Source organism: Moschus berezovskii, chromosome Y, assembly GCF_049115385.1.
Source record: "Moschus berezovskii isolate FMDL1 chromosome Y, NW_MosBer_1.0, whole genome shotgun sequence".
In the NCBI taxonomy this organism is placed as follows: domain Eukaryota; kingdom Metazoa; phylum Chordata; class Mammalia; order Artiodactyla; family Moschidae; genus Moschus; species Moschus berezovskii.
The window spans coordinates 3,544,097-3,570,417 of record NC_142489.1 but is presented as its reverse complement, the minus strand read 5'-3'; the positions used below and the strand labels follow the sequence as shown (position 1 = coordinate 3,570,417).

The 26,321-nt window shown below is 52.8% G+C and overlaps 1 protein-coding gene across 2 annotated transcripts in view; it reads left to right on the top strand.

The window, feature by feature from the left end:
• Nucleotides 1-19,681, top strand: part of LOC129535074 (S-geranylgeranyl-glutathione receptor P2RY8) — a 54,528-nt gene extending 34,847 nt beyond the window's left edge. For both annotated transcript variants that reach the window (XM_088834412.1, XM_055393661.2), the window contains one exon: nt 18,339-19,681. In XM_088834412.1, coding sequence (XP_088690538.1) covers nt 18,389-19,459 — 1,071 coding nt within the window. In that variant the 5' untranslated portion in view covers nt 18,339-18,388 and the 3' untranslated portion in view covers nt 19,460-19,681. The remainder of the gene's footprint in view (nt 1-18,338) is intronic.
• The last annotated feature ends 6,640 nt before the right edge of the window (nt 19,682-26,321 follow it).

Sequence of the window (26,321 nt, the reverse complement as noted above, 5' to 3'; positions counted from 1 at the left end):
TACAGTCTAGGGATTCACAATTTTTAAAGACAATACTCCCTTGACAGCTATCATAACATATCGGCTGTATTAACTGTGCTGTACAATATGTGCTTGTAGCTTATTTTTTTTGTATCCCCCCCACATTTTAAAAATTATTTCTTCAGTTCAGTTGCTCAGTCGTGTCTGACTCTTTGCGACCTCATGGACTGCAGCATGCTGGGCCTGCCTGTCCATCACCAGCTCCCGGAGCTTGCTCAAACTCACGTCCATCTAGTCGGTGATGCCATCCAGCCATCTCATCCTCCGTCGTCCCCTTCTCCTCCCGCCCCCAACCCCTCCCAGCATCAGGGTCTTTTCCAATGAGTCAGTTCTTTGCATCAGATGGGCAAAGTATTGGAGTTCCAGCTTCAGCATCAGTCCTTCCAATGAATATTCAGGACCGATTTCTCACGGGAGTGTAGTGGCTTTGCAAAGTGGTGTTAGTTTTTCTGCTGTACGGCAAAGCGAATCAGCTATGAAAGTGTTAGTTGCTCCGTCGTGTCTGACTCTCTGCGACCCCGTGGATTGCAGCCCGCCAGACTCCTCCATCCATGGGATTCTCCAAGCAAGAACACTGGGGTGGGTTGCCAAGCCTTCCTCATGGTTTCACAGTAGTTAACCTATTTTATACTCAATATCCTTGTAGCTAATTTTATGGATGATAGTTTGTGCCTCTTATTCCCTTCCCTCTGTATGTCCCTCCCCCAACCATCTTGATTACTGCAGCTTTTTACTGCTGCTGCTGCTAACTCGCTTTAGTCGTGTCCGACTCTGTGCAACCCCATAGACGGCAGCCCACCAGGCCCCACCGTCCCTGGGATTCTCCAGGCAAGAACACTGGAGTGGGTTGCCATTGCCTTCTCCAAGCTTATTATTCCACTACGGTAATTACTACTGTAATTACTACAACTTATTACTGTAGTAAGTCTGGAAGTCAGGTGGTGTCAATGAGCCCATTTTTCTCCTTCTCCTTAAGTTGCGTGTTGGCTATTCTGGACTTTCTGCCTCTCACTAAAGGCTTCCCTGGTGGCTCAGGTGGTAAAGAATCTGCCTGCAATGCAGGAGACCGAGGTTCAGTCCCTGGGTGGGGAAGATCCCCTGGAGAAGGGAACGGCAACCCACTCCAGTCTTCTTGCCTGGACAATCCCATGGACAGAGGAGCCTGGCGGGCTGCAGTCCCCGGGGTCGCAGAGTTGGACAGGACTGAGCACATGCATGTAGAGTCTAGAATCACTTGGTCAGTATCCACGTCTCATGAAAGGTGTTACAATTGCAGGGATATCTCCAGTTCCCCCAGACAGGCACCTTCAGGCAAGGCTGATGGCCCCAGCTGGGAAGACAGCAGAGTTCAGATGGGTGAGCGAACTCGGGGACGTCTCAGACACCCCTGCTTCCCGAGAGTGTGACATTTTCCTTCCAGAGTGTTGTCTTGGATCCCATCGTGCGTTTGCTCAGCAGACACGGAGCCTCTACCAAGGGCAGGCATGGTGACCGTCCTTGTGGCTGATGGCACAGTTAAAGCACAGCCTGGGCAACAGAAAACTAGAGAAACTCCCCCGGAGGCCCAGTGCTTGAGACTCTGCACTTCCACGGCAGGGCGAGCAAGTTCCATCCCTGGTTGGGGAACTGACATCCCACCTTCCTCATGGAGCAGTTGTTTTATTTCTTTTCTAAATAAGAAAAAAATTTAAAGTAGAAGGAATTAAAAAAAAAAAAAAGGAGGAAAAGCTTTAGTTACTGGTTAGAGAAGGTACTCCTGAGGTAGGTGGGAAATACACACGACACAGTGGCAAAATTTTGTAACCTAAAGATAGTGATAAAGATTAGGAGGATGAGATGGTTGGATGGCATCGCTGACTCGATGGACAAGAGTTTGAGTAACCTCCGGGAGTTGGTGATGAACAGGGAGGCCTGGCGTGCTGCAGTCCATGGGGTCGCAAAGAGCTGGACATGACTGAGCGACTGAACTGAACTGAACTGAAAGATATAAAATGTCGAGACTTCCCCGGTTGCAGCCCGGTGGTTAAGACTTTGCCTTCCAGTGCAGGGGGAGTGGGTTCAATCCCCGGGGAGCTCAATTCCCACCTGACTTTCGGCCCAAAAGCCAAAACATAAAACAGAAGGAGTATTGGAGCACATTCCATAAAGCAAACCACTTTTTAAACAAAACGGTCCACTTAACAAAACGATCCATATGAAAAACATCTTTAAAGATGCACAACGCGAATGCCTCTATCAGACTGCCACCAACAAAAGTAAAAGCTGCCCCTCGTGTACAGAGAACGGGTGGCAGCATATAGGCCAGAAAAAGTGATGTGATTCAGAGTCGTCAGCAGAAAACACAGAGGGAAAAGCAGAGTTGCGAGGTGGCCACTGGGAGACCCGAACCAGGCAGTGTGGTTTGCAAATACACATGACTGTATGTAAAGCAGACGGAATGCAAACCTGTATAGCACAGAGAACTGTACCCAACACTCTGTAACGGCCTAAGAGGAAAAAAGAATCTGAAAAGGTGGGGAGACGCATGTCCACGTATAGCTGATTCACTTTGCTGTACACCCGAGGACGAAGACGGCATTGAAAAATCAACTGTATTCTCTGACAAAAATGATTACAAAACAGCCTCAAATTTCTGAGGTTATGAGCGTATTTGTCATCAAGACAAATGCATATGTTAATTACAAATATGTAAGTACAGCACATATAGTCTTTCATTTCCTTTCCAGCGACTGGAATTCTTTTCGTTAATACGAACAATAAACCATTCAGAATAGGGAAAAATACTAAAGCTTGTGAGGATGGAGAGGCATCAATCGGGAGACTGGGATGGACAAATACACAGCTCTAAATAGAGAGATAGTCACCAAAGACCTACTGTGCAGCACAGGGAACCCTACTCAATATTCTGTGATAACGTATATGCTGAAAGAATCTTAAAAAGAGTCTTAATAGCCTATATGGGAAAAGAATCTTAAAAAGAATCTCAATAGCCTATATGCAAAAAGAATCTTAAAAAGAATCTCAATAGCCTATACGCTAAAAGAATCTTAAAAAGAGTCTTAATAGCCTATATGGGAAAAGAATCTTAAAAAGAGTCTTAATAACCTATATGGGAAAAGAATCTTAAAAAGCATCTTAATAATCTATATAGGAAAAGAATCTAAAAATCTTAAAATCTTAAAAATCTTACAAATATATATGTAAAACTGATTCACTTTACAACAGAAATGTATCCACACGAATATGATCCACTCAATTGTGTAGAAACGGCCGCTACCATCATGCTGATAAGAGAGTCGAGTGGCCCAAGGGTGGGTCTGGCTCGGTTTGGCAAAGCCGTTCCACGGAGGAAGCGCCGGTTGACAACTCGAGAAAGACACTCAACCCCAGAGAACAGAGGACACAAACAGAGCCTGTTGGACCTCTGTGGGCCCCAGGCGAGGTGTGACTTGAACCTGGGGTGACATGGCACCTCTATAATCCCTCAGATGGAAAAGCTGACACAGGCTGCTGGCAGACTCTGGTTGTTGACAGCGTGACAAATGAGTGTCCTCTGCCCCCACCCCACCACACCCTTGCTCTGTTTTCTGCAACTTCAAATCGGCCCCGTGTGTGGGAAGGATCTGGGGTGATCGTGGCTCTGTATCTATTTTCTGGGACGGGGCGGGGGGGTGGGGAACATAGAGAATTGCTATCTTTCCATCCTTCAAGTGTCTGGTAGAAATCACCAGAAAGTCCATCTGGACGTGGTGCTTTTTGTTTTTATTATTTGGAAACGTTATTGATGCTATTCTTTAATAAACGCAGACGTATTCTAATGGCCTGTTTAGCCTTGGGTGTGTCTTGGCAGGTCGTGTCAAGGATGTGGTCCAGTTCATCTAGTTAATAAAATCTGTAGGCATAGAAACTGTTCATAGTATTGCTTGATTGTTCCTTCAATGTCTTTGGAAAGGGCAACCCACTCCAGTATTCTTTTCTTAAAAATTCTAATTAATTTAGTTTTAATTGAAGGAGAATTGCTTTACAATATTGGCTTGGTTTCTGCCATAGAGCAACATGAATCCGCCACAGGAATACATACCTTCGTTCCCTTTTGAACGTCCCTCCCCAGTCCAGGTTCCTTGCCTGGAGCATCCCACGGACAGAGCAGCCTGGCGGGCTGCAGTCCACGGGGTCGCAAAGAGTCAGACACGACTGAGCGACTAAGCAAGGGGTCTGTAGTGATGGCCCCGTCTCTGGTTTCGGATTTTGGGGGATGCGAGTCTTCTTTCTGTCTCTTTCATCTTTTTTATTAGAGGACAGCTTCTTTACAACGTGGTATTCGTCTCCACTGTACAGCCAAGTGAATCAGCCGTACGTACACTTATGTCCCCTCCGTTTTTGGATTTTTCTTTCCATTTAGCTCACCACAGGGCAGTGGAGTTCCCCGTGTTACACAGAAGCTTCTCATGAGTTGTGTACTTTATACAGGATATCGGTGGGACATGTGTGTCAGTTCCAATCTCCCCATTCATCCTACCAACCCTTCCCCAGTTGGTATCCATATATTTATTCTCTATGTCTCTTTGTGTTGTTTCTTAGTCAAGCTGACTGGAAGCTGATTGATTTTCTCCATCTCTTCCAAGACCCAGCGTTTGATGTCTTTTTCCTTCCTCTCTAGATTTTCTGTTTTCAGTTTCACTGCTTTCTGCTGTCACTTTTATGACCTCTTCTCTTCTACTCCCTTGGGATTTAAACGGATCCTCCTGTTTTAGTTTTCTAAGGCGGAAGTCTCGAGGGTAGGTTTTACATCTATTCTCCTTTCTAACTAACAAAATGCATTCAATTTAAAATGAGCTCAGCCTTTGTATCGGCAAGCCTGTGTGTGTGTCAGTCGCTCCGTAGTACGTGAGTCTTTGATACCCCGTGGACTGTAGCCCCGCCAGGTTCCTCTGTCTGTGGGATTCTCCAGGCAAGGATACTGGAGTGGGCTGCCATGCCCTCCTCCAGGGCATCTTCTCGACCCAGGCATCAAACCCGGGTGTCCTGCTCTGCAGGCAGATTCTGCACCATTTGAACCACAATCCGGGCTTTGGAAGACGTTATCACAGCCATGTAGAGAAATGCTTGCGTAGGTGTGTGTCAACAGAGTATGGGGTTCAAGCAATGCGTCCGAGTGCCCACAGCCTGGGGAGCAAGGTGACATACACCCAGTGCGTATTCAGGCGTGGAAAATGGTAGAGAGACGCTGTATATGTGTGATGGAGATGTTCATAGATGCTCAAAGTGAGACGGTCATGACAGGCGGTGTGGACAGCATGCAAGGTGAACCATCTGCTTGTGTGGGTCAGTGTCGTTGACTGAAATATATGGTCACGACCAGAAATTAGGAAGGGAGTTGTTTCACTGGGTGGGCATGCTGAGGGCTCCGAGCCTGGGGGGGACAGCATCTCGGGAGCTCTGAGAAAGCTGCTCCAAGGAGGCGGGAGGGGGAGTCAGGCTGTATGCAAGTTTGCAACAAAGGGAGCAGGCAGGCTGAACAGCAAAGATCAGGTATCAGTGAAGGGATTGAGCGTTCTACATATGTGAGGATGCCAGCCTCTGGGCTCAGTGAATCCACTCCTTTCCTATGCTCCTCAGCTGTCGGGGCAAATCCTGTTCCTTGCTTACCTTGCTGTTGTTCAGTCGCTCAGTCGTGTCCGACTCTCTGCGACCCCGTGAATCGCAGCATGCCAGGCCTCCCTGTCCATCACCAACTCCCGGAGCTTACTCACACTCAAGTCCATTGAGTCGGTCATGCCATCCAGCCATCTCATCCTCTGTAGTCCTCGTCTCCTCCCACCTTCAATTTTTCCCAGCATCAAGATCCTTTTCAGTGAGACAGCTCTTCGCATCAGGTGGCCAAATTGTTGGAGCTTCAGCTTCAGCATCAGGCCTTCCAATGAACACTCAGGACTGATCCCCTTTACGATGGACTGGCTGGATCTCCTTGCAGTCCAAGGGACTCTCAAGAGCCTTCTCCAGCACCACAGTTGAAAAGCATCCATTGTTCGGCGATCAGCTTTCTTTATAGTCCAACTCTCACTTCCATACATGACCACTGGAAAAAGCACAGCTCATGCGGAGGGCAGAAACTGCTGATGGCCGTGACTTTTCTAGTTTACTGATACGGGAGGAGATATTCCCATTGCACAGTATACGCGTGTGAAATGTGTGTTTCATGCACACCAAATGTGCCTGGCAGGATGCCGCGGAGCAGACGTCTCCCAGCGGTCGGCTATGGGGTGGGCCGTGGTCCTGGAGGGAAAATAAGGTCCAACGCTCTTTCTTTTTAATATTGATTTGTTTCGCAGTGTCGGGCATTAGCTGTGACACCCCAGCTCAGTAGTTACGGCTTGTGGCTAAATTGCCGGGAGGCACACACGACCTTAGTTTCCCAACCAGGGGTCTAACCCACATCTCCTGTACTGTAAGGCAGATTCCTTTATTTATTTTTTTTTTCAAACTGTGTAGTTTTTATTATTGGTGTATAGACAGTTAACACTGTTGTGATGGCTTCAGTTGGACAGCAAAGGGACTCAGCCACACACACCCATGTACCCATTCTCCCCCAAACTCCCCTCCCATCCAGGCTGCCACGTGACATTGAGCAGAGTTCCCTGTGCTGTCCAGCAGGTCCTTGCTGGTTCTCCATGTGAAACACAGCAGTGTGTCCATGTCCATCCCAGACTCCCTGACTATCCCTTCCCCCATCCTTCCCCCCTGGGAACCATAACGTTACTACAGAGGATTGAGCAGAGTTCCCTGTGCTGTCCAGCAGGTCCTTGCTGGTTCTCCATGGTAAATACAGCAGTGTGCCCATGTCCATCCCAAACTTCCTGACTATCCCTTCTCCCCATCCTCCCCCTGGGAACCATAAGTTCATTTTCCAAGTCTGTGAACCACTTTCTATTTTGTAAGTAAATTCTTTCGTGTCATGTCTTTTTAGATTCCACGTATACGTGATTTGTCAAAGCTATTTCCCCTTCTCTGTGTGACTTAGGTCACTCAGTAGGAGAACCTCTGGGTCCACCCCTGTTGGTGCGAATGGCTTTGTTTTGTTCCTTTTTGTGCCTGAGTCACACTCCACTGTGTATGCACACCACGTCGCCTTTCTCCGTTTCTTGTCGATGGGCATCTCGGTGGCTCCCATGTCCAACCTGTCGTAAACAGCGCTGCAGTGAGCACCGGGCGGCGTGGATCATTTCAGATCGTGGTTTTCTCTGGATGCCTGCCCAGGGCTGCGATGGCTGGATCCTGTAGTAGGTCCGTGTTCAGTTTTCTGAGGAACCTCCGTTGTCTTCCGCACAGCGGCAGAACCCATATACAGCCAGCATTCTAGGCGGGCTCGCCAGGCGGATTCTGAACCCCTGAACCACCAGGGGAGTCCCTCGGTGTGCGTTCAGGTCATGCCGAGGGCAGTTTTCGCACCTTTAAGTTGTGTCAGCGTCCCCCGAATGACCCGCGAGGCTATTGCCCACATCCTCACATCTCCGTCTCTCCTGCAATATCATCCTTCCAGGCCCTACGTTGTCTTAGAAGATCCCTCCCCGTCTCTCATCTCGCAGGATGATTGCTCTGGCTTTCTGTGGTCTATCGGCGAAACTCTGCCTCTCTTTTGTCTTCTGCGTCTGTTTCCTGGGGCTGCTGGAAGGAAACCACCTCCCCACCCAAGTGGGAGCAGAGCTTGAACAACCCAGATTCAGGGCCTTTCACGTCTGGAGACCTGAAGTTGAGGTGTGTGGGGGAGGGTGGGTTCCTTCTGAACTTCTCCGCCTCCATCCCAGTCTCCGTGCGTCTCTGGTGGCTCAGATGGCAACGAACCCGCCTGCCAGCGCGGGAGACACGGGTTCGATCCCCGAGTCAGGAAGATGCCCCCTGGAGAAGGGAAGAGCAGCCCACCGCAGTATTCTGGCCCGGAGAAGCCCACGGACAGAGGAGCCTGGCGGGGCTGCGGCCCGTGGGGTCGCAAAGGGTTGGACGCGACTGAAGCGACTAACGCTTTCACCTGTCACTGAGTCTCAGCTTCTGGTGTTTTCCTGGCCCATCCTTGGCGTTCCTGGGCTTGTTGGAGCATCTCCTTCACCTCTCCCTTCTGCCCCAATGCCCCCCGCCTTTTCAACATTTATACCCTTTTGGCTGCATCGCATGGTAGCTGTGGCACGCAGGGTCTCCACTGCAGCTCACGGCCTCCAGGCTGCTCAGACTCTAGCTGACGTCTGGAGGCTCAGTCCTGTGGCTCTCGGGCCGAGTGGCCCCAAGGCACGTGAAATCTTAATTCCCCCACCAGGGATCGAACCTGCGTCTCCTACATTGGAAGGCAGATTCTCAACCCTCGTACCACCAGGGAAGTCCCCCAGACGTCCCCTTTTTATAAGGACGCCGGTCATAGCAGACTCAGGTTTCTCATCCCGCTCCAGTAGGACGTCATGCGTGGTCAGTCGCTTCAGTCGTGTCCGACTCTTGTGACCCCATGGACTGCAGCCCTGCAAGGCTCCTCTGTCCATGGGATTCTCCAGGCAAGAATAGCGGAGTGGGTTGCCGTACCCTCCTCCAGGATATCTTACCAACCCAGGGATCGGACCCACATCTCTTGCATTTGCAGGCAGGTTCTTTACCCACTGAGCCACCCAGATGGACCTCACATGAACCTAAAGAATTACATCTGCAAAGACACCACCTCCCCCCTGCCTTGGGACGAAGGTGACTCTTTTACATACAGGGAGTTAGAGCTTCAGCCTGAACTTGAAGGGGGGAGACACGATCCACCCGTGACAGCCACAGAGTTTCCGGCGTCTTCTCTGTGTTCCCGCCACGGTCAACCAGAAAACTCATCACAGCTTTCCCTGCTGGGCAGGTTCCCAAGCGTCGCCCGGGGCCTGGGGTCAAGGGCAAGAGGGCAGGATCTCCCACACGAGGCTGACGACGCACACCTTCCCCGGAAGGGAACGGCCCAGATGTCTGAGCGTGGTGGTCAGCTTCCAAAGCAGCCTTGTGCAGCTCCCACCTCTGCAGGGTTTGCCGCTTGGAAAGTCTCCTGTCTGCGCTCATAAGTCAGCCCTGATGCTGGCGGGGACGTGGCTGGACTCAGCTAGAACCCTCCCCTCCGGGATGCACTGAGGTCTGAACGGCTGTTAGAGGTCTTCTCCTTGATGCCTATTGTGGGGGCCAGCAAAGATGTATCCGCATCCTGACCCCCTGGAACCCATGAGTGGGGAGAATAATGTGGTCTCTGCACATGTGATGAAGCGAAGCGCCTGAGATGAGACCCTCCTGGATGCTGAGCTGTGCTGTGCTCAGTTGCTCAGACATGTCCGACTCTCTGTGACCCCGTGGACTGCAGCCCGCCAGGCTCCTCTGTCCATGCGATTCTCCAGGCAAGGATACTGGAGTAGGTTGCCATACCCTCCTCCAGGGGATCTTCCCAACCCAGGGATCGAACCCAGGTCTCCCGCATTGCAGGCAGATTCTTTAACAGCTGAACCACCAGGGAAGCCCCATCCTGGATGAGGGTGGTCCTAAACACAATGACAAGTGACCTTCCGCAAAGTTCATCAGTCAGCAACTCTCTAACATCTTTTTTAAAATCCTGCCAATAGATGATGGGCATGTACATAAAGATTCTGGATATTGTAAAATAATTAGCCTCCAATTAAAATAAATACATTAATTTAAAAAGCAATGCCCCAAAAAAAGATTCTGGAAAGATGAGTGCATGAACTATCATGATCGAATTTCGGAAGAAATCCACCTGTTGTTTGCTGAGTTATTTAAAGGGCTGTAGCTCAATGGGGTGGTGTAGTGGGTTGAAGACTGCCCCCCTAAGATTCATGCCATCTCAGAAACTCAGGCTGGGGCATTATGAGGAAACAGGGTCTCTGCAGAGGTGATGGAGTGATAGGTCTGACATGAGGGCCTCCTGCATAGGGGTGGCCCTAAATGCCAGGGACAGGCTCCTTATAAGACACAGACGAGAAGAGACACGGACGCAGAGGAGAAGCCACGTGGAGACAGAGGCGGAGACGGGAGGGAGGCGGCCACCAGCCCAGGGGCGGATGCCCGGAGCCCCCAGAACCCGCAAGAGGCGGGAAGGACCCTCCCTTGAAGACTAGGCAGGGAGGTCAGCCCTGGGACCCCTGACCTCAGACGTCTGGTCTCCAGGGCTGGGGGAGGACGGATATCTTTTGTCACTAGTCCCCCAGCCTGTGGTCCTCTGTGAGGACAGTCCAGGACACCCCCCCGGTTACTGGTCTAGCTTGTATTTACGGACACACCCCAGCTGACAGCGTGGGTCAGCATCCCTGGTTCCCTTGGTACCACGCCCACCCTCAGAGGGTGAGTCCGCGTCCATGATATGAAAGGTGAGAGCATTGAGGGTCTGGGTGGGCAGGACCTCACAGCTTGCCTTTTCCCATCCCTTCCTGCACCAGGCAGCTGTGAGCTCCGTGTGGTTAAGTCATCCCAGGATTCTCGACCCAGGATTCAAACCCGGGCCTCCTGGGTCGGGAAGGTCCCCTGGAGGAGGGCACGGCAACCCACTCCAGTATTTCTTGCCTGGAGAATCCCACGGACGGAGGAGCCTGGCGGGCTACAGTCCGTGGGGTCGCAAAGAGTCGGACACGACTGAGCGACTAAACAACATCATCTCAGGAGGGAATATCCTGTGGACCACATGGCAGCACCCATTTGGACTCTGTGCCGTCAGCGGGTCTCTGAAGCCGTGGCCCTTGAACGCTTTGGTGCCGAGGTTTCCAGAGCTGCTGCCACAAAGCACCACGACTTGGGTGGCATGAGACCCCCCAAGAAACCCAGAAAGGGGCCAGCCCACCCTGCACAGGGCTGGGTCATGGTTTCCTTTGGGTCCAGACCCTACGGTCCCGGCTGTGAGCTCAGCCCCAGGAGAAGCCCCCGGCGCCTGCGAAGTTTGCGCTGTGGTTGTCGAAAAGACGCAGGGGAGGTCCTTAAAGAGCAGTCATCCCTTTGACTCGGGGCTGCTTTTCACTCACCCCAGCTGAGTAAGACCCACCTCAGTAGAGACAGAAGGACCACCGTCCTGAGTATCTCTGGCCTTCAGATGGGGCGGGGAGGGGAGTCCTGGAGTTGCTGTAACTGTTAGCAGCTAGGCATGGATGGATGGATGGGTGGATGGATGGATGGCTGGATGGGTGGATGGATGGATGGATGGGTGGATGGATGGATGGATGGGTGGGTGGATGGATGGATGGATGGATGGATGGGTGGGTGGATGGATGGATGGATGATGGATGGATAAACAGCGTGTGGTCTAGTCACACAGTGGAATATGACGCCGCCATGAAAAAGAAGTGAAGCCCTGACACAGGCTACAGCGTGGCTGGACCCTGAACACACACTGCTCAGTGAGAGAAGCAGGCACAGGCCACACGGTGTGTGATTCCATTTATACGAAACGTCCTGAACAGGCAAATCCGCAGACTCAGAAGGCACACCAGGGGCTGGGAAGACGCGGGAACTCTTAAGGGTACAGCGTCTCCTTTTAAGGGGGATGAACATGTCTGGAACCAGACACAGGTGATGGTCACGAAGGCTTGTGAGCCCTGCTCTGTGCCACAGAACCCTCCACTTTCAGCATGGTGAACTGTACGACAGGTCAATCTGAACTCGGTTTTAAAACGTGTATCCATGTGTGCTGGGGAAGGGATGCAGGGGTGATGGCCACGGCGTGCAGGGTTTCTTTTCAGGACGATGAGGATGTTCTGGGATTGCATGATGGGGCTGGTTGCGTCTCTTTGCAAATATATGAAAAACCACTGCAGTGTCTGTGGCGGCTCAGATGGTCAAGAATCTGCCTGCAATGCAGGAGACGCAGGTTTGATCCCTTGGGCCGGAAGATCCCCTGGAGGAAGGCACGGCTGCCCACTCCAGTATTCTCGCCTGGAGAATCCCATGGACGGAGGAGCCTGGAGGGCTACAGTCTACGGGGTCGCAGAGAGTCGGACACGACTGAGGGGCTAACGCCCGCACCGCTCTGTCCACTTTGCAGAGGTGACCTTGATGATGTTTTCCTGGTAGCTCTGTAAAGCCATTAAGAAAAGAGGTTGACGGGGATGCGGGTACCGAGGAGCCAAGGACGCTCGGCCTGAAGCTCTGTGCAAGCCTGTGTGACGCCTGCATGTAGCTTCCTGCAGAACCTCCACCCCACCCGGCACCCTGCGGCCCCCAAGCCTGCAGGCTGCCCCGTGCCTCTGGCAAAGAGTCGCCTCTGCCCACCCAGCACCCCGGGGACCGTCTTTGTGGTCGCCAGCAACTGTTTCTGTCTCATTTCACGCCACTTCCATCCCCCACCCCTGGTCTTCCGCCCTGCCCGCGGCTTTGGGAGCCGGCCGCATCAGTTAGACGTGATTTCTTTATGAATCAGCCGTGTGTCGCAGGGGAGGGGGCTGCCTGCCCGGTCCCCGAGACGGGCACAGGTGAAAGCTTGGGGGGGGGCCCCTGGGGGGTGGTGGTGGTGGCGGGGGGGGGCAGGGGGAAGGCGGCAGCTTTGGGGTGCAGATGGAGGCCTCCCGGACGCCCACGTGGCTTCTCTGCTGCCCTGCTTCTCCCTGCCGGGGAAGCAGCCGCTGTCTTATGCAAATGGAGTCTCTTTTGAAGCTCCCACTGGGAGGTTACGACAGATCGGGGGAAGGAAGGGGGCAGTCATCACCGGGCAGAAGTGGAAAAGTGTGCTAGCCGCTGAGTTGTAGTCCGACTCTCTGCGACCCCATGGACTGACTATAGCCCCGCCGGGCTCCTCTGTCGGTGGGGATGCTCCGGACAAGAATACCGGAGTGGGTTGCCATGCCCTCCACTAGGGTATCTTCCCCAACCTGGGATCGAACCCAGGTCTTCTGCACTGCAGGCGGATTCTTGACCATCTGAGCCTCCAGGGGAGCCCCCAGCAGGCTCCCCGCCCCCCAGTGCCACTCGATGGGGGAGGCTGGGCTTCCTGTCTCCAGCTCTGCGCACTCCCGTCTTCTCAGATTCCCTCCCCCCGCCGCGACTGTGGACAGGCTGTAGCCTCCTAGTCACCCCCAGCCCGTCCCCTCCCCGAGTTCCTCTTTCCCCTGCAGATCGGAGACTTCTCTCCTCTCCACGCCCCCCTGCCCTGCGGCCTCCACGTGCGGTCCTGAGAGGTTCGGCTCCTGAACCCCAAAGATGGATGGAGGTCGGGGGCCGTGAGGTGTGGGCTTGCGCCCCCCCCCCACACACACACCACCGTAACTGTACCATTGCACCTGGCCGGGAGCTAGTGGCGCGGAAAGTTTCCTACTCAAAGCGAAACCCGGGCCATTTTTAAATGAGTTTGAGGAACCTCGCTCGGCACACCCCCGCTGCAGATGTTACATCTCCTGCAGAGATGCCCTGGGTGCCAGGGCTTAAAAGGGAAGCTGCAATGCCATCAGTGTGGAAGGGCCGCGTGCTGGCTTCCCCGGCGACTCAGGGACCATGATTCCTGCCAACAGACACCCCGGGGATGGACGCCCTCCCTGGACCGTGCCAGCAGGTGTCCAACTGCAAGGTGCACGTGAGCCGGGGGTGGGGGCGTTTTCCGGGCCTGAGCTATAATGGGGCGGCACCTGGTTGCCCAGCTGAGCCCCACGCCCTGATTTCTGGAGCCCCGATATCAGACAGACACACACACACACACACACACACACGGTCAAAAACAGAAGTGATAGCTTCAGCCAGGGAAAAACAGCAACTTTGTCAGGTGGCTGAGACAGTAAAGAATCCACCTGCAATGCAGGAGACCCAGGTTTGATCGCTGGGTTGGAAAGATCCCCCAGAGGAGGCATGGCAACCCACTCCACTAGGCTTGCCTGGAAAACCCCATTGACAGAGGAGGCTGGCGGGGTACAGTCCCTGGGGTTGCAGAGTCGGACGCGACTGAATTGACTGAGCAAAGAGGTGACAAAACCATCCCCCAGACTTTGAAAAACCGACAGAAATGAACTGCGAGCTGCTTTTGGGTTGCATTTACATAAGAAATTATAAGGAAAGTGACACTTGGAACCCACTGTGTCCAGAAGGCGGGGGCAGTCAGGAATTGCTTCTCCCCTGGGCCCCGGGCCCCTTTCTCTGTGTGAGTCTGAGGGGCCAGCCGGTCACGAGCAAGGTGTGTAGAGCAAGGTGTGTAGGCAGCTCCGGGGACTTCTCTGTTTTGAGTGGGGAGGAAGGTCAGCAGGAAAAAAACAGAAGTTCAAGAGTGCAAGTTTCAGGTTCCAGCAGCAGGAGGAGTCAGCTCAGAACTCACCGTCTCCATCAGGCTGGCACTTCCAGTTAGGCTCCAGGGCGTCTTACCTCCCCACGCTAAGTCATTCAGTCGTGTCTCATGCTTTGCGGCCCTATGGACTGTGGCCCACCAGGCTCCTCTGTCCGTGGGATTCTCCAGGCAAGAATCCTGGAGTGGGTTGCCACGCCCCCCTCCAGGGGATCTTCCTGACCCAGGGATCGAACTGGGCTCTCCTGCACTGCAGACAGATTCTTTGGCATCTAAGCCACCAGAGAAGCCCCCAATAGAATACACATGTGTTTATATATATACATATACATGCATGTATGTACCAGAGTTATATCTGTGTGTTAAATATAGACACACACACACACACACACACATATATATACATGCAGTGGGCTTCCCTGGTGGCTCAGGTAAAGAATATTCTGCAGGCAAAAACTCCACTTGCAGTGTGGGAGACCTGGGTTCGATCCCTGGGTTGGGAAGATCCCCTGGAGAAGGGAAAGGCTACCCACTCCACCGTATTCTGGCCTAGAGAATTCCAGGGGCTGTATAGTCCATGGGGTCGCAAAGAGTCAGACACGACTGAGCGACTTTCACTTTTTTCACAAACATACGATATGGTGTGTGTATAGGTCAAATATATATACATATACACATGCACTATGGTGTGTATCACATATATACATGTATACATGTGATATGCTGTGTGTGTCTATATTACATATATATACATATACATACAATGTGGTGTGTTTGTCACATGTATATACGTAAATACACACAATATGCTGCGTGCAACATATATACACATATATACATGCAATGTGGCATATGTATAAATCACATATATAGATATACACAGTGTGGCGTGTGTATATATCCCATATATAGATATTTGCATACAATGTGGCATGTGTGTATATCACATGTGTAGATATATACATGCAATATGGCATGTGTATATAGCACATGTATAGATATACACAATGTGGCGTGTGTATATATCCCATGTATAGATACTTGCATACAACGTGGCATGTGTCTATATCACATGTGTAGATATATACATGCAATATGGCATGTGTATATATCACATGTATAGATATACACAATGTGGCGTGTGTATATATCCCATGTATAGATATTTGCATACAACGTGGCATGTGTCTATATCACATGTGTAGATATATACATGCAATATGGCATGTGTATATAGCACATGTATAGATATACACAATGTGGCGTGTGTATATATCCCATGTATAGATACTTGCATACAATGTGGCATGTGTGTATATCACATGTGTAGATATATACATGCAATATGGCATGTGTATATATCACATGTATAGATAGACAATGTGGCTTGTGTATATATCATGTGTATAGATATTTGCATACAATGTGCTGTGTGTGTCACATATGTATGTAATGTGTGTGTCTATATCACATATATATAGATATACACAATGTGGCGTGTGTATATATCCCATGTATAGATATTTGCATACAATGTGGTGTGTGTGTCACATATATGTGTAATGTGTGTGTCTATATCACATATATATATAGATGTACACAATGTGACGTGTGTATATCACATGTATAGATATGCACATGCAACATGGCGTGTGCGACATATATATATGTAATGTGTCTATATCACACATATATATAGATGTACACGATGTGGCGTGTGTATATATCCCATGTATATATATTTGCATACAATCTGGCATGTGTGCATATCACATGTATAGATATGCACATGCACTGTGGCGTGACACATATATATGTAATGTGTGTGTCTATGTCACATATATAGATGTACACAATGTGGCGTGTGTATATATCCAATGTGTAGATATTTGCATACAATGTGGTGTGTGTGTCACATATATAGGTAATGTGTGTGTCTATATCACATATATATATAGATGTACACAATGTGGCGTGTGTATATATCCCATGTGTAGATATTTGCTTACAATGTGGCGTGTGTATATCACATGTATAGCTATGCACATGCAATGTGGCGCGTGTGACATATATATATGTAATGTGTGTGTCTATATCACATATATAGATGTACACAATGTGGCGTGTGTATATATCCAATGTGTAGATATTTGCATACAATGTGGTGTGTGTGTCACATATATAGGTAATGTGTGTGTCTATATCACATATATATATAGATATACACAATGTGGCGTGTGTATATATCCCATGTATAGATATGCACATACAAGGTGGAGTGTGTGACACATACATATGTAATGTGTGTGTGTATATCACATATATATATAGATATACACACACAATGTGGCGTGTGTATATATCCAATGTGTAGATATTTGCATACAATGTGGTGTGTGTGTCACATATATAGGTAATGTGTGTGTCTATATCACATATATATATATATAGATGTACACAATGTGGCGTGTGTATATATCCCATGTGTAGGTATTTGCATACAACGTGGTATGTGTGACACATATACATGTAAGGTGTGTGTCTATATCAGATATATATATATATAGATGTACACAATGTGGCGTGTGTATATATCCCATGTATAGATATGCACATGCAAGGTGGTGTGTGTGACATATATATATGTAATGTGTCTATATCACATATATATATATACACAATGTGGCGTGTGTATATCACATGTATAGATATGCACATGCAATGTGGCGTGTGTGACATATATACACGTAATGTGTGTGTCTATATCACATATATATATATATGTATACACACAATGTGGCGTGTGTATATCACATGTATAGATATGCACATGCAATGTGGCGTGTGTGACATATATATATGTAATGTGTGTGTCTATATCACATATATAGATGTACACAATGTGGTGTGTGTATATATCCAATGTGTAGATATTTGCATACAATGTGGTGTGTGTGTCACATATATAGGTAATGTGTGTGTCTATAGCACATATATATATAGATATACACAATGTGGCATGTGTATATATCACATGTATAGATATGCACATGCAATGTGGCGTGTGTGACATATATATATGTAATGTGTCTATATCACATATATATGTAGATGTACACAATGTGGCGTGTGTATATCACATGTATAGATATGCACATGCAATGAGGCGTGTGTGACATATATATATGTAATGTGTCCATATCACATACCTATATAGATGTACACAATGTGGCGTGTGTATACATCCCATGTATAGATATTTGCATACAACGTGGCGTGTGTGATACATATACACGTAATGTGTGTGTCTATATCAGACATATATATATAGATGTACACAATGTGGCCTGTGTATATATCCCATGTATAGATATTTGCATACAACGTGGCGTGTGTGACACATATACACGTAATGTGTGTGTCTATATCAGACATATATATATAGATGTACACAATGTGGCATGTGTATATATCGCATGTGTAGATATTTGCATACAACGTGACATGTGTATATCACATGTATAGATATGCACATGCAAGGTGGAGTGTGTGACACATATATATGTAATGTGTGTGTCTATATCACATATATATATATATACACACAATGTGGCGTGTGTATATCACATGTATAGATATGCACATGCAATGAGGCGTGTGTGACGTATATATATGTAATGTGTCTATATCACATACATATATAGATGTACACAATGTGGCCTGTGTATATATCCCATGTATAGATATTTGCATACAACGTGGCGTGTGTGACACATATACACGTAATGTGTGTGTCTCTATCAGACATATATATATAGATGTACACAATGTGGCCTGTGTATATATCCCTTGTATAGATATTTGCATACAACGTGGCGTGTGTGAGACATATACACGCAATGTGTGTGTCTGTGCCACACGTGCACATACCACAGGGCGTCAGCGCTCCCGCGAGCGTGTGTGCGCACCCGCGGCGCTCCTGAGTCGGCCCCTCTCCGGGGACACGCCGTCCTCCCACGCCTCTCACCTCCCTTCCCCCGCTTCCCTCCTCGTCTTGCAGGTCGGCTGGCCCTGTCCCGAGCCCGCTCCCCGCTCCGCCACGGCCGCAGCATGGACATGAACGTGACGCGCCCGGACAACGCCACGATCCTGATGCTGCGGGACCCGGCCATCGCGGTCGTGCTGCCCGTGGTGTACTCGCTGGTGGCGCTGGTGAGCATCCCGGGCAACCTGTTCTCGCTGTGGGTGCTCTGCCGGCACATCGGGCCCAAGACGCCGTCGGTCATCTTCATGATCAACCTGAGCGTCACGGACCTCATGCTGGCGTGCGTGCTGCCCTTCCAGATCTACTACCACTGCAACGGCAACCACTGGGTGTTCGGCGTGCTGCTGTGCAACGCCGTCACCGTGGCCTTCTACGCCAACATGTACTCGTCCATCCTCACCATGACCTGCATCAGCGTGGACCGCTTCCTGGGCGTCGTGTACCCGCTGGCGTCCGCGCGCTGGCGCCGCCGCCGCTACGCGCTGGCGGCCTGCGCGGCCACGTGGCTGCTGCTGCTGGCTGCGCTGTCCCCGCTGGCGCGCACCGACCTCACCTACGCCGTGGACGCGCTGGGCATCGTCACCTGCTTCGACGTGCTCAAGTCCAACATGCTGCCCAGCGTGGCCATGTGGGCCGCCTTCCTCTTCACGCTCTTCGTCGTCCTCTTCCTGCTGCCCTTCGTGGTCACCGTGGCCTGCTACACGGCCACCATCCTGGCGCTGCTGCGCTCCGCCGACCGCCACGGCCGCGCGCAGCGCCGCCGCGCCGTCTGCCTGGCCGCCGTGGTCCTGCTGGCCTTCGTCGCCTGCTTCGCCCCCAACAACTTCGTGCTGCTCGTGCACATGGTCAGCCGCCTCTTCCTGGGCCGCAGCTACTACCACGTCTACAAGCTCACGCTCTGCCTCAGCTGCCTCAACAACTGCCTCGACCCTTTCGTCTACTACTTCGCGTCCAGCGAGTTCCAGCGGCGCCTCCGCGACTACCTGGGCTACGGCCCGCTGCCCGCCGCCGCCGCCGACAGCCCCGACAGCCGCCGCGAGAGCCTCTTCTCCGGGCGCACCCTGTCCGCGCGCTCCGTGGACGCGCCCGAGGCGCCCGAGAGGCCCAGCGTCAGACGGCAGGAGAGCGTGTTCTGACACAGGCACCCCCTCATCGCGAGCTGGGGGGTGGCGTGGAGGGACAGCGGCAGTCCTTTCGGCGTGCTTTCGGTCACTCTGGGCGCGCTGGGACTCGGCGGGACCACGCTGGACCGGCCCGTTGGGGCCCCGTGCTCTGGGGTCTCAAGGAACCCCAAGACATCACCTGGTCCCCCCGTCACCACCGCCATCGGAGCCAGGCAAATGCCAGGGTCAGCTGCGCTACATTGCTGTCGGGGGTCAGCTTCTACTTGACTGACTGCAAGTCGCTCAGTCTTGTCTGACTCTGCGACCCCGTGGACTATACAGTTCATGGAATTCTCCAGGCCAGAATACTGGAGTGGCTAGCCATTCCCTTCTCCAGGGAAATCTTCCCAACCCAGAGATCAAATCCAGGTCTCCCGCATTCCGGGCGGATTATTTACCAGCTGAGCCACCAGGGAAGCCCAAGAATCCTGGAGTGGGTAGCCTATCCCTTCTCCAGGGGAACCTTCCGGACCCAGGGATCGAACTAGGATCTCCTGCATTGCAGGCGGATTCTTTACCAGTTGAGCCACCAGGGAAGCTAAGCTTCTATTTAAGCGTCCACAAGCGGCGGCTGCCTGATGGGAAGGATCCAGGAGGTGTGAACCGAGGGTCTCCGGGTGGACAAGAAGCTGCTGAGGATGGTCAGTTTCTCTTGCTACACCCATGTCTCCCTGGAGTGCCTCGGGCTGCAGCTTGCATCGGGCGGGGGGCGGGTGTCTCCCCCGGCCCCTTCTCTGCCTGCCGCCAGCCCCCGGCCGAGCATCCCCAACCACGGCAGGTCCTCCTGGGGTCTCCGGTGGTTCCTGGCCTGACCCCTGCGATCCTTTGAAGACCAGGCGAGACCACCGAGCACACGAGCCCGCAGCAGCCCCCCCGCAGCCGTGCGCTTTTGCAAAGATGATGGGCCCCAGTTCCTGGAGTGCCCGGGATGCTGAGGCAGCAGGGTGCCACGGTCTGGCTGAAATAACCTCTGCGCGTCACAGGGAGAAGCATAGGATGAGATCAGGGTTCCCTTGGGGTGGGGGGCCGGCGGGGAGGGGAAGAAAACAGCTCTGAAGCCTGTAAGGTGAGAGCTGGTAGGCAGCTGCAGCTGCAAAGCAGGTGACATCCCCCGCACTGGACCTGAGAGATACTGGTGGGTTGTGAGCCGATGTTACGGGAGCAGTTGGTCCCCCTACGTCATTGCTTGGGAATCAGAACCAGGCGCACATGTGGCAGAATGGATGGTGTCCCAACCCCGCAAATCCATGTCTGCCCGGAACATCACAGTGTGACCTACCGGATCAGGGTGGCCCTAAACCCTGTGACGGGGTCCTTATAAGACACAGAAGGGGACACACACGGACACAGAGGAGGAGCCACGTGGAGACGGGAGGGAGGCGGCCACCAGCCCAGGGACGGACGCCTGGAGTCCCCAGAAGCTGGAAGAGGCAGGGAGGACCCTCCCCTGGAGCCTCTGCAGCGAGCTCAGCCCTGGGACACCCTGACCTCAGACGTCTGGTCCCCAGGGCTGGGGGAGCGCGGACGCCTGTCTGGGACGTTAAGCCCCTCATTTGTAGAACTCTCACAGCCGCCCGAGGAAAACCCCCTCAGTCTGATTCTGAGACTGGACCTCTGGCCACTGGCCGGGTGACCCTAGGGGCCGCAGTGCCTGGCGCTGGCTCCCGGGGTGGGACCTGCGTAGGGCAGTCCAAGTTCTTGGCAGGGAGAAGGACTCACCTGAGGGTCCCATCCATCCCCACCCCCACCACGGGAGGCCCACACAGAGGACAGTGTCCAAGCCAGTCCGCAGTGTTTGCACGGGGCAGACACCCACCATTTGGTGCTTTCAGAATGCTGGCCAGACACGCCACCCCAACCGAGAAAGGACGTGCGCCCATGGGCAGTGGGAGAAGGCTTCAAGGACTCGGATTGTCCCAGGATGGTGTGTGGTCCATCTGCTCTCCCCAACTGTTCCCAGAGCCGAGCCCCTAGAAAGCCAGGTCACCGTGACAATAGTCCGGAGGCGGAAAAACCCTGACCCAGCAAGACAGTGGCAACCACGTCCTGCGCGTGGGCTTCCTGCGTCTCACTCTAAAAAGCTGTGAAAAACCTCAAACCACCCTTACGGAACCGTCTTCCTGCTGAGTTGAGAACAAAAGCACCGTTTGAATTCGGAGGAAGCCGGTCTAAGCGATAACGCCGCCCCTCACCACTGCCACACCCCCGCCCGCAATGGGCATGAAGCCCATCCAGCCTTTGGGTGCCAGAGGGCTCAGGTCACATTTCGTCACCATTGTCACCAACAGTTTGTTGTCCAGCCCCTCAGGGCCACCGACATCCCCCTGATTTCTGCGTCCCAAGGACCCCCAGTTCCACTGAAGTTGCCCAGAGTCCAACAGCATCTTCAGGGAACCGTCAGCCTTTCCGAGGGGTGCCTATCGGATCAGCAGAAATCCCAGGGCTGGATTTCCTTCTGGTTCAGCACATTAATAATATTGTCTGTGTCTCTGTGTTGTCCGGTCGCTGAGGCGTGTCTGACTCTGCGACCCTGTGGACTGCAGCACGCCAGGCCTCCCTGTCCGTCACCAGCTGCCGGAGCTTGCTCAAACTCGTGTCCATCGAGTCAGTGATACCATCCAACCATCTCATCCTCTGTCGTCCCCTTCTCCTCCTGCCTTCAATCTTTCCCAGCATCAGGGTCCTTCCCAAAGAGTCAGCTCTTTGCATCAGGTGATCAGAGTATGACATCTCTTTTCTTGAACCTGTTTTGAAACACCCACACTGAAGGCATGCAGTTTTGCTGGAAATCGTCAGACGAGGACATTGATTTATTGTTTTTTCCCAGTGTCTGCTGTGTCTTTGGAAACCTGTGATCCTGTAATTTCACTGACATTTCTCAGTGCCGTTAAGAAGCCTCAAGAGCAGGAATACATGTAAATGAACAAACTGCATGGGAGTTCCTGAGGGGGGCGGAATGTGTCGGAACACAGCTGTGGGCGTCTCGGATAAACCCCAAACGCAGGGCTGGCTTGTAGTTCCTGCTGCTCGCCTCTGGCCACCTCCCTGCATCGAGTGGTGGTGGGGGGAAGGGGATGAGATTGGAACACAGATCCATCCTTGGAGAAACAGCGACGCCGGTTCTTTGTGGGACCAATGGGTGCCTGAGACGTTGTGTGTTCACCCAACAGGGAAGGATGGAATGACTGCTTAGGGTCTCAATGCTGTGTTGACAACTGCTCTTTCAATGTACAACTTCTTCACAATAAACCATCTATTTTCTGCTTGTTTGTTTGTTTTGTTTTCTAAGCAAGATGTTTGTTTTAACCCAGCAAAGAAGAGTTTATCCTGACTCCACACAGGGGTGCGTGCGTGCTAATTCGCTCAGCCGTGCCCAACTCTTTGCTACCCTGTGGACTGCAGCCCCCAGGCTCCTCCGACCATGGGATTCTCCAGGCAAGAATAATGGAGTGGGTGGCCATGTCCTCCTCCAGGGGATCTTCCCCACCCAGGGATCGAACCCAGGTCTCCCACACTGCAGGTGGATTCTTTACTGTCTGAACCACCAGGGAAGCCTGATATGTAGCATACTCCATGATATACCATATATATATAGGGGCTTCCCTGGGGGCGCAGTGGTAAAAGAATCTGCCTGCAAGGCAGGAGACCCAGGTTCTTATATATAGTCACATGAACACACAGATACGTATTACTTTAAATATACGTGGTATGAATTAGTCAGGGGTCATTTTGCTTCTCAGCACTGGGGGCAGGGGCTGCCCCTGGCCGGTGGTGGGAGGGGACCAGAGCTTCTCCACACCCCACAGTGCCCAGGACGCCCCCCACCAGAGACTCGTCCAGCCCCAGACAGTGGTAGGGCAGAGATCCTGACCAGGCACGACTCTTACCTGCTTATCTGTCATCTCTCATTTATCTCCGTATGTATCCATCCGTCAGTCAGACCTGCATAAACCACATGTCTCATCCAGCCATCCAGCATTCATCCAACACCTACTTACCTGTCTACAGCAATGTACGTGTATCCATGCACGCAACAGTGCAACCATCCACTGTATCCATCAATCACCTCATCTATCTATCCAGACATCCACTGTGTCCATCATCTACTGATCCATCTATCCACGCATCATATCCATCTATCCAGCCAGCCAGCCATTGTCTATCTATCCATTCATCCAGCCAGCCATCCATCATATCTATCATCTAGTTATCTATCCACACGTCATATCTACCTATCCATCCGTCATATCCATCCATCCATCCATCATATACATCCACCCATCCATCATAGCCATCCATCCATCCACCCATCATAGCTATCCATCCATCCATCATATCTATCCACCCATCCATCATATCCATCCATCCATCCACCCATCATAGCTATCCATCCATCCATCATATCTGTCCATCCATCATATCTATCCATCCATCCATCATATCTGTCCATCCATCATATCTATCCATCCATCCATCATATCTGTCCATCCATCATATCTATCCATCCATCCATCATATCTGTCCATCCATCATATCTATCCATCCATCCATCATATCTATCCATCCACCCATTACATCCATCCATCCATCATATCCATCTATCCATCCATCATATCCATCTATCCATCCACCCATCATAGCTATCCATCCACCCATCATATCCATCCATCCATCCAGCCATCATATCCATCCATCCATCATATCCATCTATCTATCCATCATATCTATCTACCCATCCATCATATCCATCTATCCATCCATCATATCTATCTATCCATCATATCCATCCATCCATCCACCTATCATATCTATCCATCCATCTATCCATATCCATCCACCCATCCATCAAATCCATCTATCCATCCATCCATCATATCCATCCATCCATCCGTCCATCATATCCATCCACCCATCCATCATATCCATCCATCCGTCCATCATATCCATCCACCCATCCATCATATCCATCCATCCATCCGTCCATCATATCCATCCACCCATCCATCATATCCATCCATCCACCCATCATATCCATCATATCTATCCATCCATCCATCTTTATCTATCCATCCATCCATTTCATCCATCATATCTATCTATCCATCTATCCATCCATCATATCCGTCCATCTATCCATCCATCCACCATATCTCTCCGTCCGTCCATCACCCACCTCTCCAGCCCTGTGTAGCCGGGGCACACAGTGAGGGGTGATTCAGTCCGCCAGTGGACAGAACGCGTGCGGACGGCCGGGTTGTCACCATTAGTGGGCAGCTCCTGCCATCTAGTGGACACAGGCCAGAGCCGCTACTGAATGAGCAGTAGCCGCCCAGGGCAGCCCCACGAAAATGCTCGATCCGCCCCGAGCGTCAGTAGTGCTTAGGCTGAGACGTGCCCGCACCCCCAACGCAGGCCGGGGACCTTAATCTCCGCACATCCCCACTGCACTCCGGGGACCACCATCTGCACAGACCACCGCGCCCCGGGACCCAGCTCCACACACCCGCACTGCATTCCGGGGACTCCATCTCCGCCCTCATCGAGCCCCGGGGACCCCTGTCTCCCCCGCATCCATCCCCGGGGACCCCCGTCTCCCTCCATCAAGACTGGGACCCCCGTCTCCCCACCATCGAGCCCCGGGGACCCCCACCCCCCCAATCGAGCCCCGGGGACCCCCACCTCAGCCCACACCGAGGCCTGGGGACCCCCAAACCCCCAATCGAGCCCCGGGGACCCCCACCTCAGCCCCCATCGAGCCCCGGGGACCCCCGTCTCCCCACCATCGAGCCCCGGGGACCCCCGTCTCCGCGCATCAAGCCCCAAGGACCCCGGTCTCCCCCCATCGAGCCCCAGGGACCCTCACCTCAGCCCCAATAGAGCCGCGGGGACCCCCGTTTCCCCTCATCGAGCCCCGGGGACCCCCATCTCAGCCCCCATCGAGCCCCGGGGACCCCCATTTCCCCCATCGAGCCCCGGGGACCCCCACCTCAGCCCCCATCGAGCCCCGGGGACCCCCACCTCAGCCCCCATCGAGCCCCGGGGACCCCCGTCTCCCCCCATCGAGCCCCGGGGACCCCCGTCTCGCCCCATCGAGCCCCAGGGACCCTCACCTCAGCAACCAGAGAGCCCCGGGGACCCCCGTTTTCCCCCTTCGAGCCCCGGGGACCCCCACCTCAGCCCCCATCGAGCCCCGGGGACCCCCACCTCAGCCCCCATCGAGCCCCAGGGACCCCCGCCTCAGCCCCCAGAGAGCCCCGGGGACCCCCGTTTCCCCCACATCGAGCCCCGGGGACCCCCACCTCAGCCCCCATCGAGCCCCGGGGACCCCCGTCTCCGCCCCCATCGAGCCCCGGGGACCCCCGTCTCCCCCCATCGAGCCCCGGGGACCCCCGTCTCCCCCCATCGAGCCCCGGGGACCCCCGTCTCCCCCCATCGAGCCCTGGGGACCCCTGTCTCCCTCCCATCCAGCCCCGGGGACCCGCATCTCCTCCAGGGACCGCCGTCTCCCCCCATCGAGCCCCGGGGACCCCCGTCTCCCCCCATCGAGCCCTGGGGACCCCTGTCTCCCTCCCATCCAGCCCCGGGGACCCCGTATCCCCAGATCCAGCCCCGAGGAGAGGACTCCTGTCTCCCCCGGGGACCCCCACCTCAGCCCCCATCGAGCCCCGGGGACCCGCTTCTCTGCGCTCCCAAGATGCCTTGCGGGCCCCGGGCCCCGCCCTCCGCCAGGGCCTGGCAGGAATCACCAGCTTCCGGGGTCGAGGAGAGCTGGGGGCGGGGCTTCGAGGATGGGGCGGGGCTTCGTTCGCGGCCGGCCCGGAATCGCCGCCGGAGC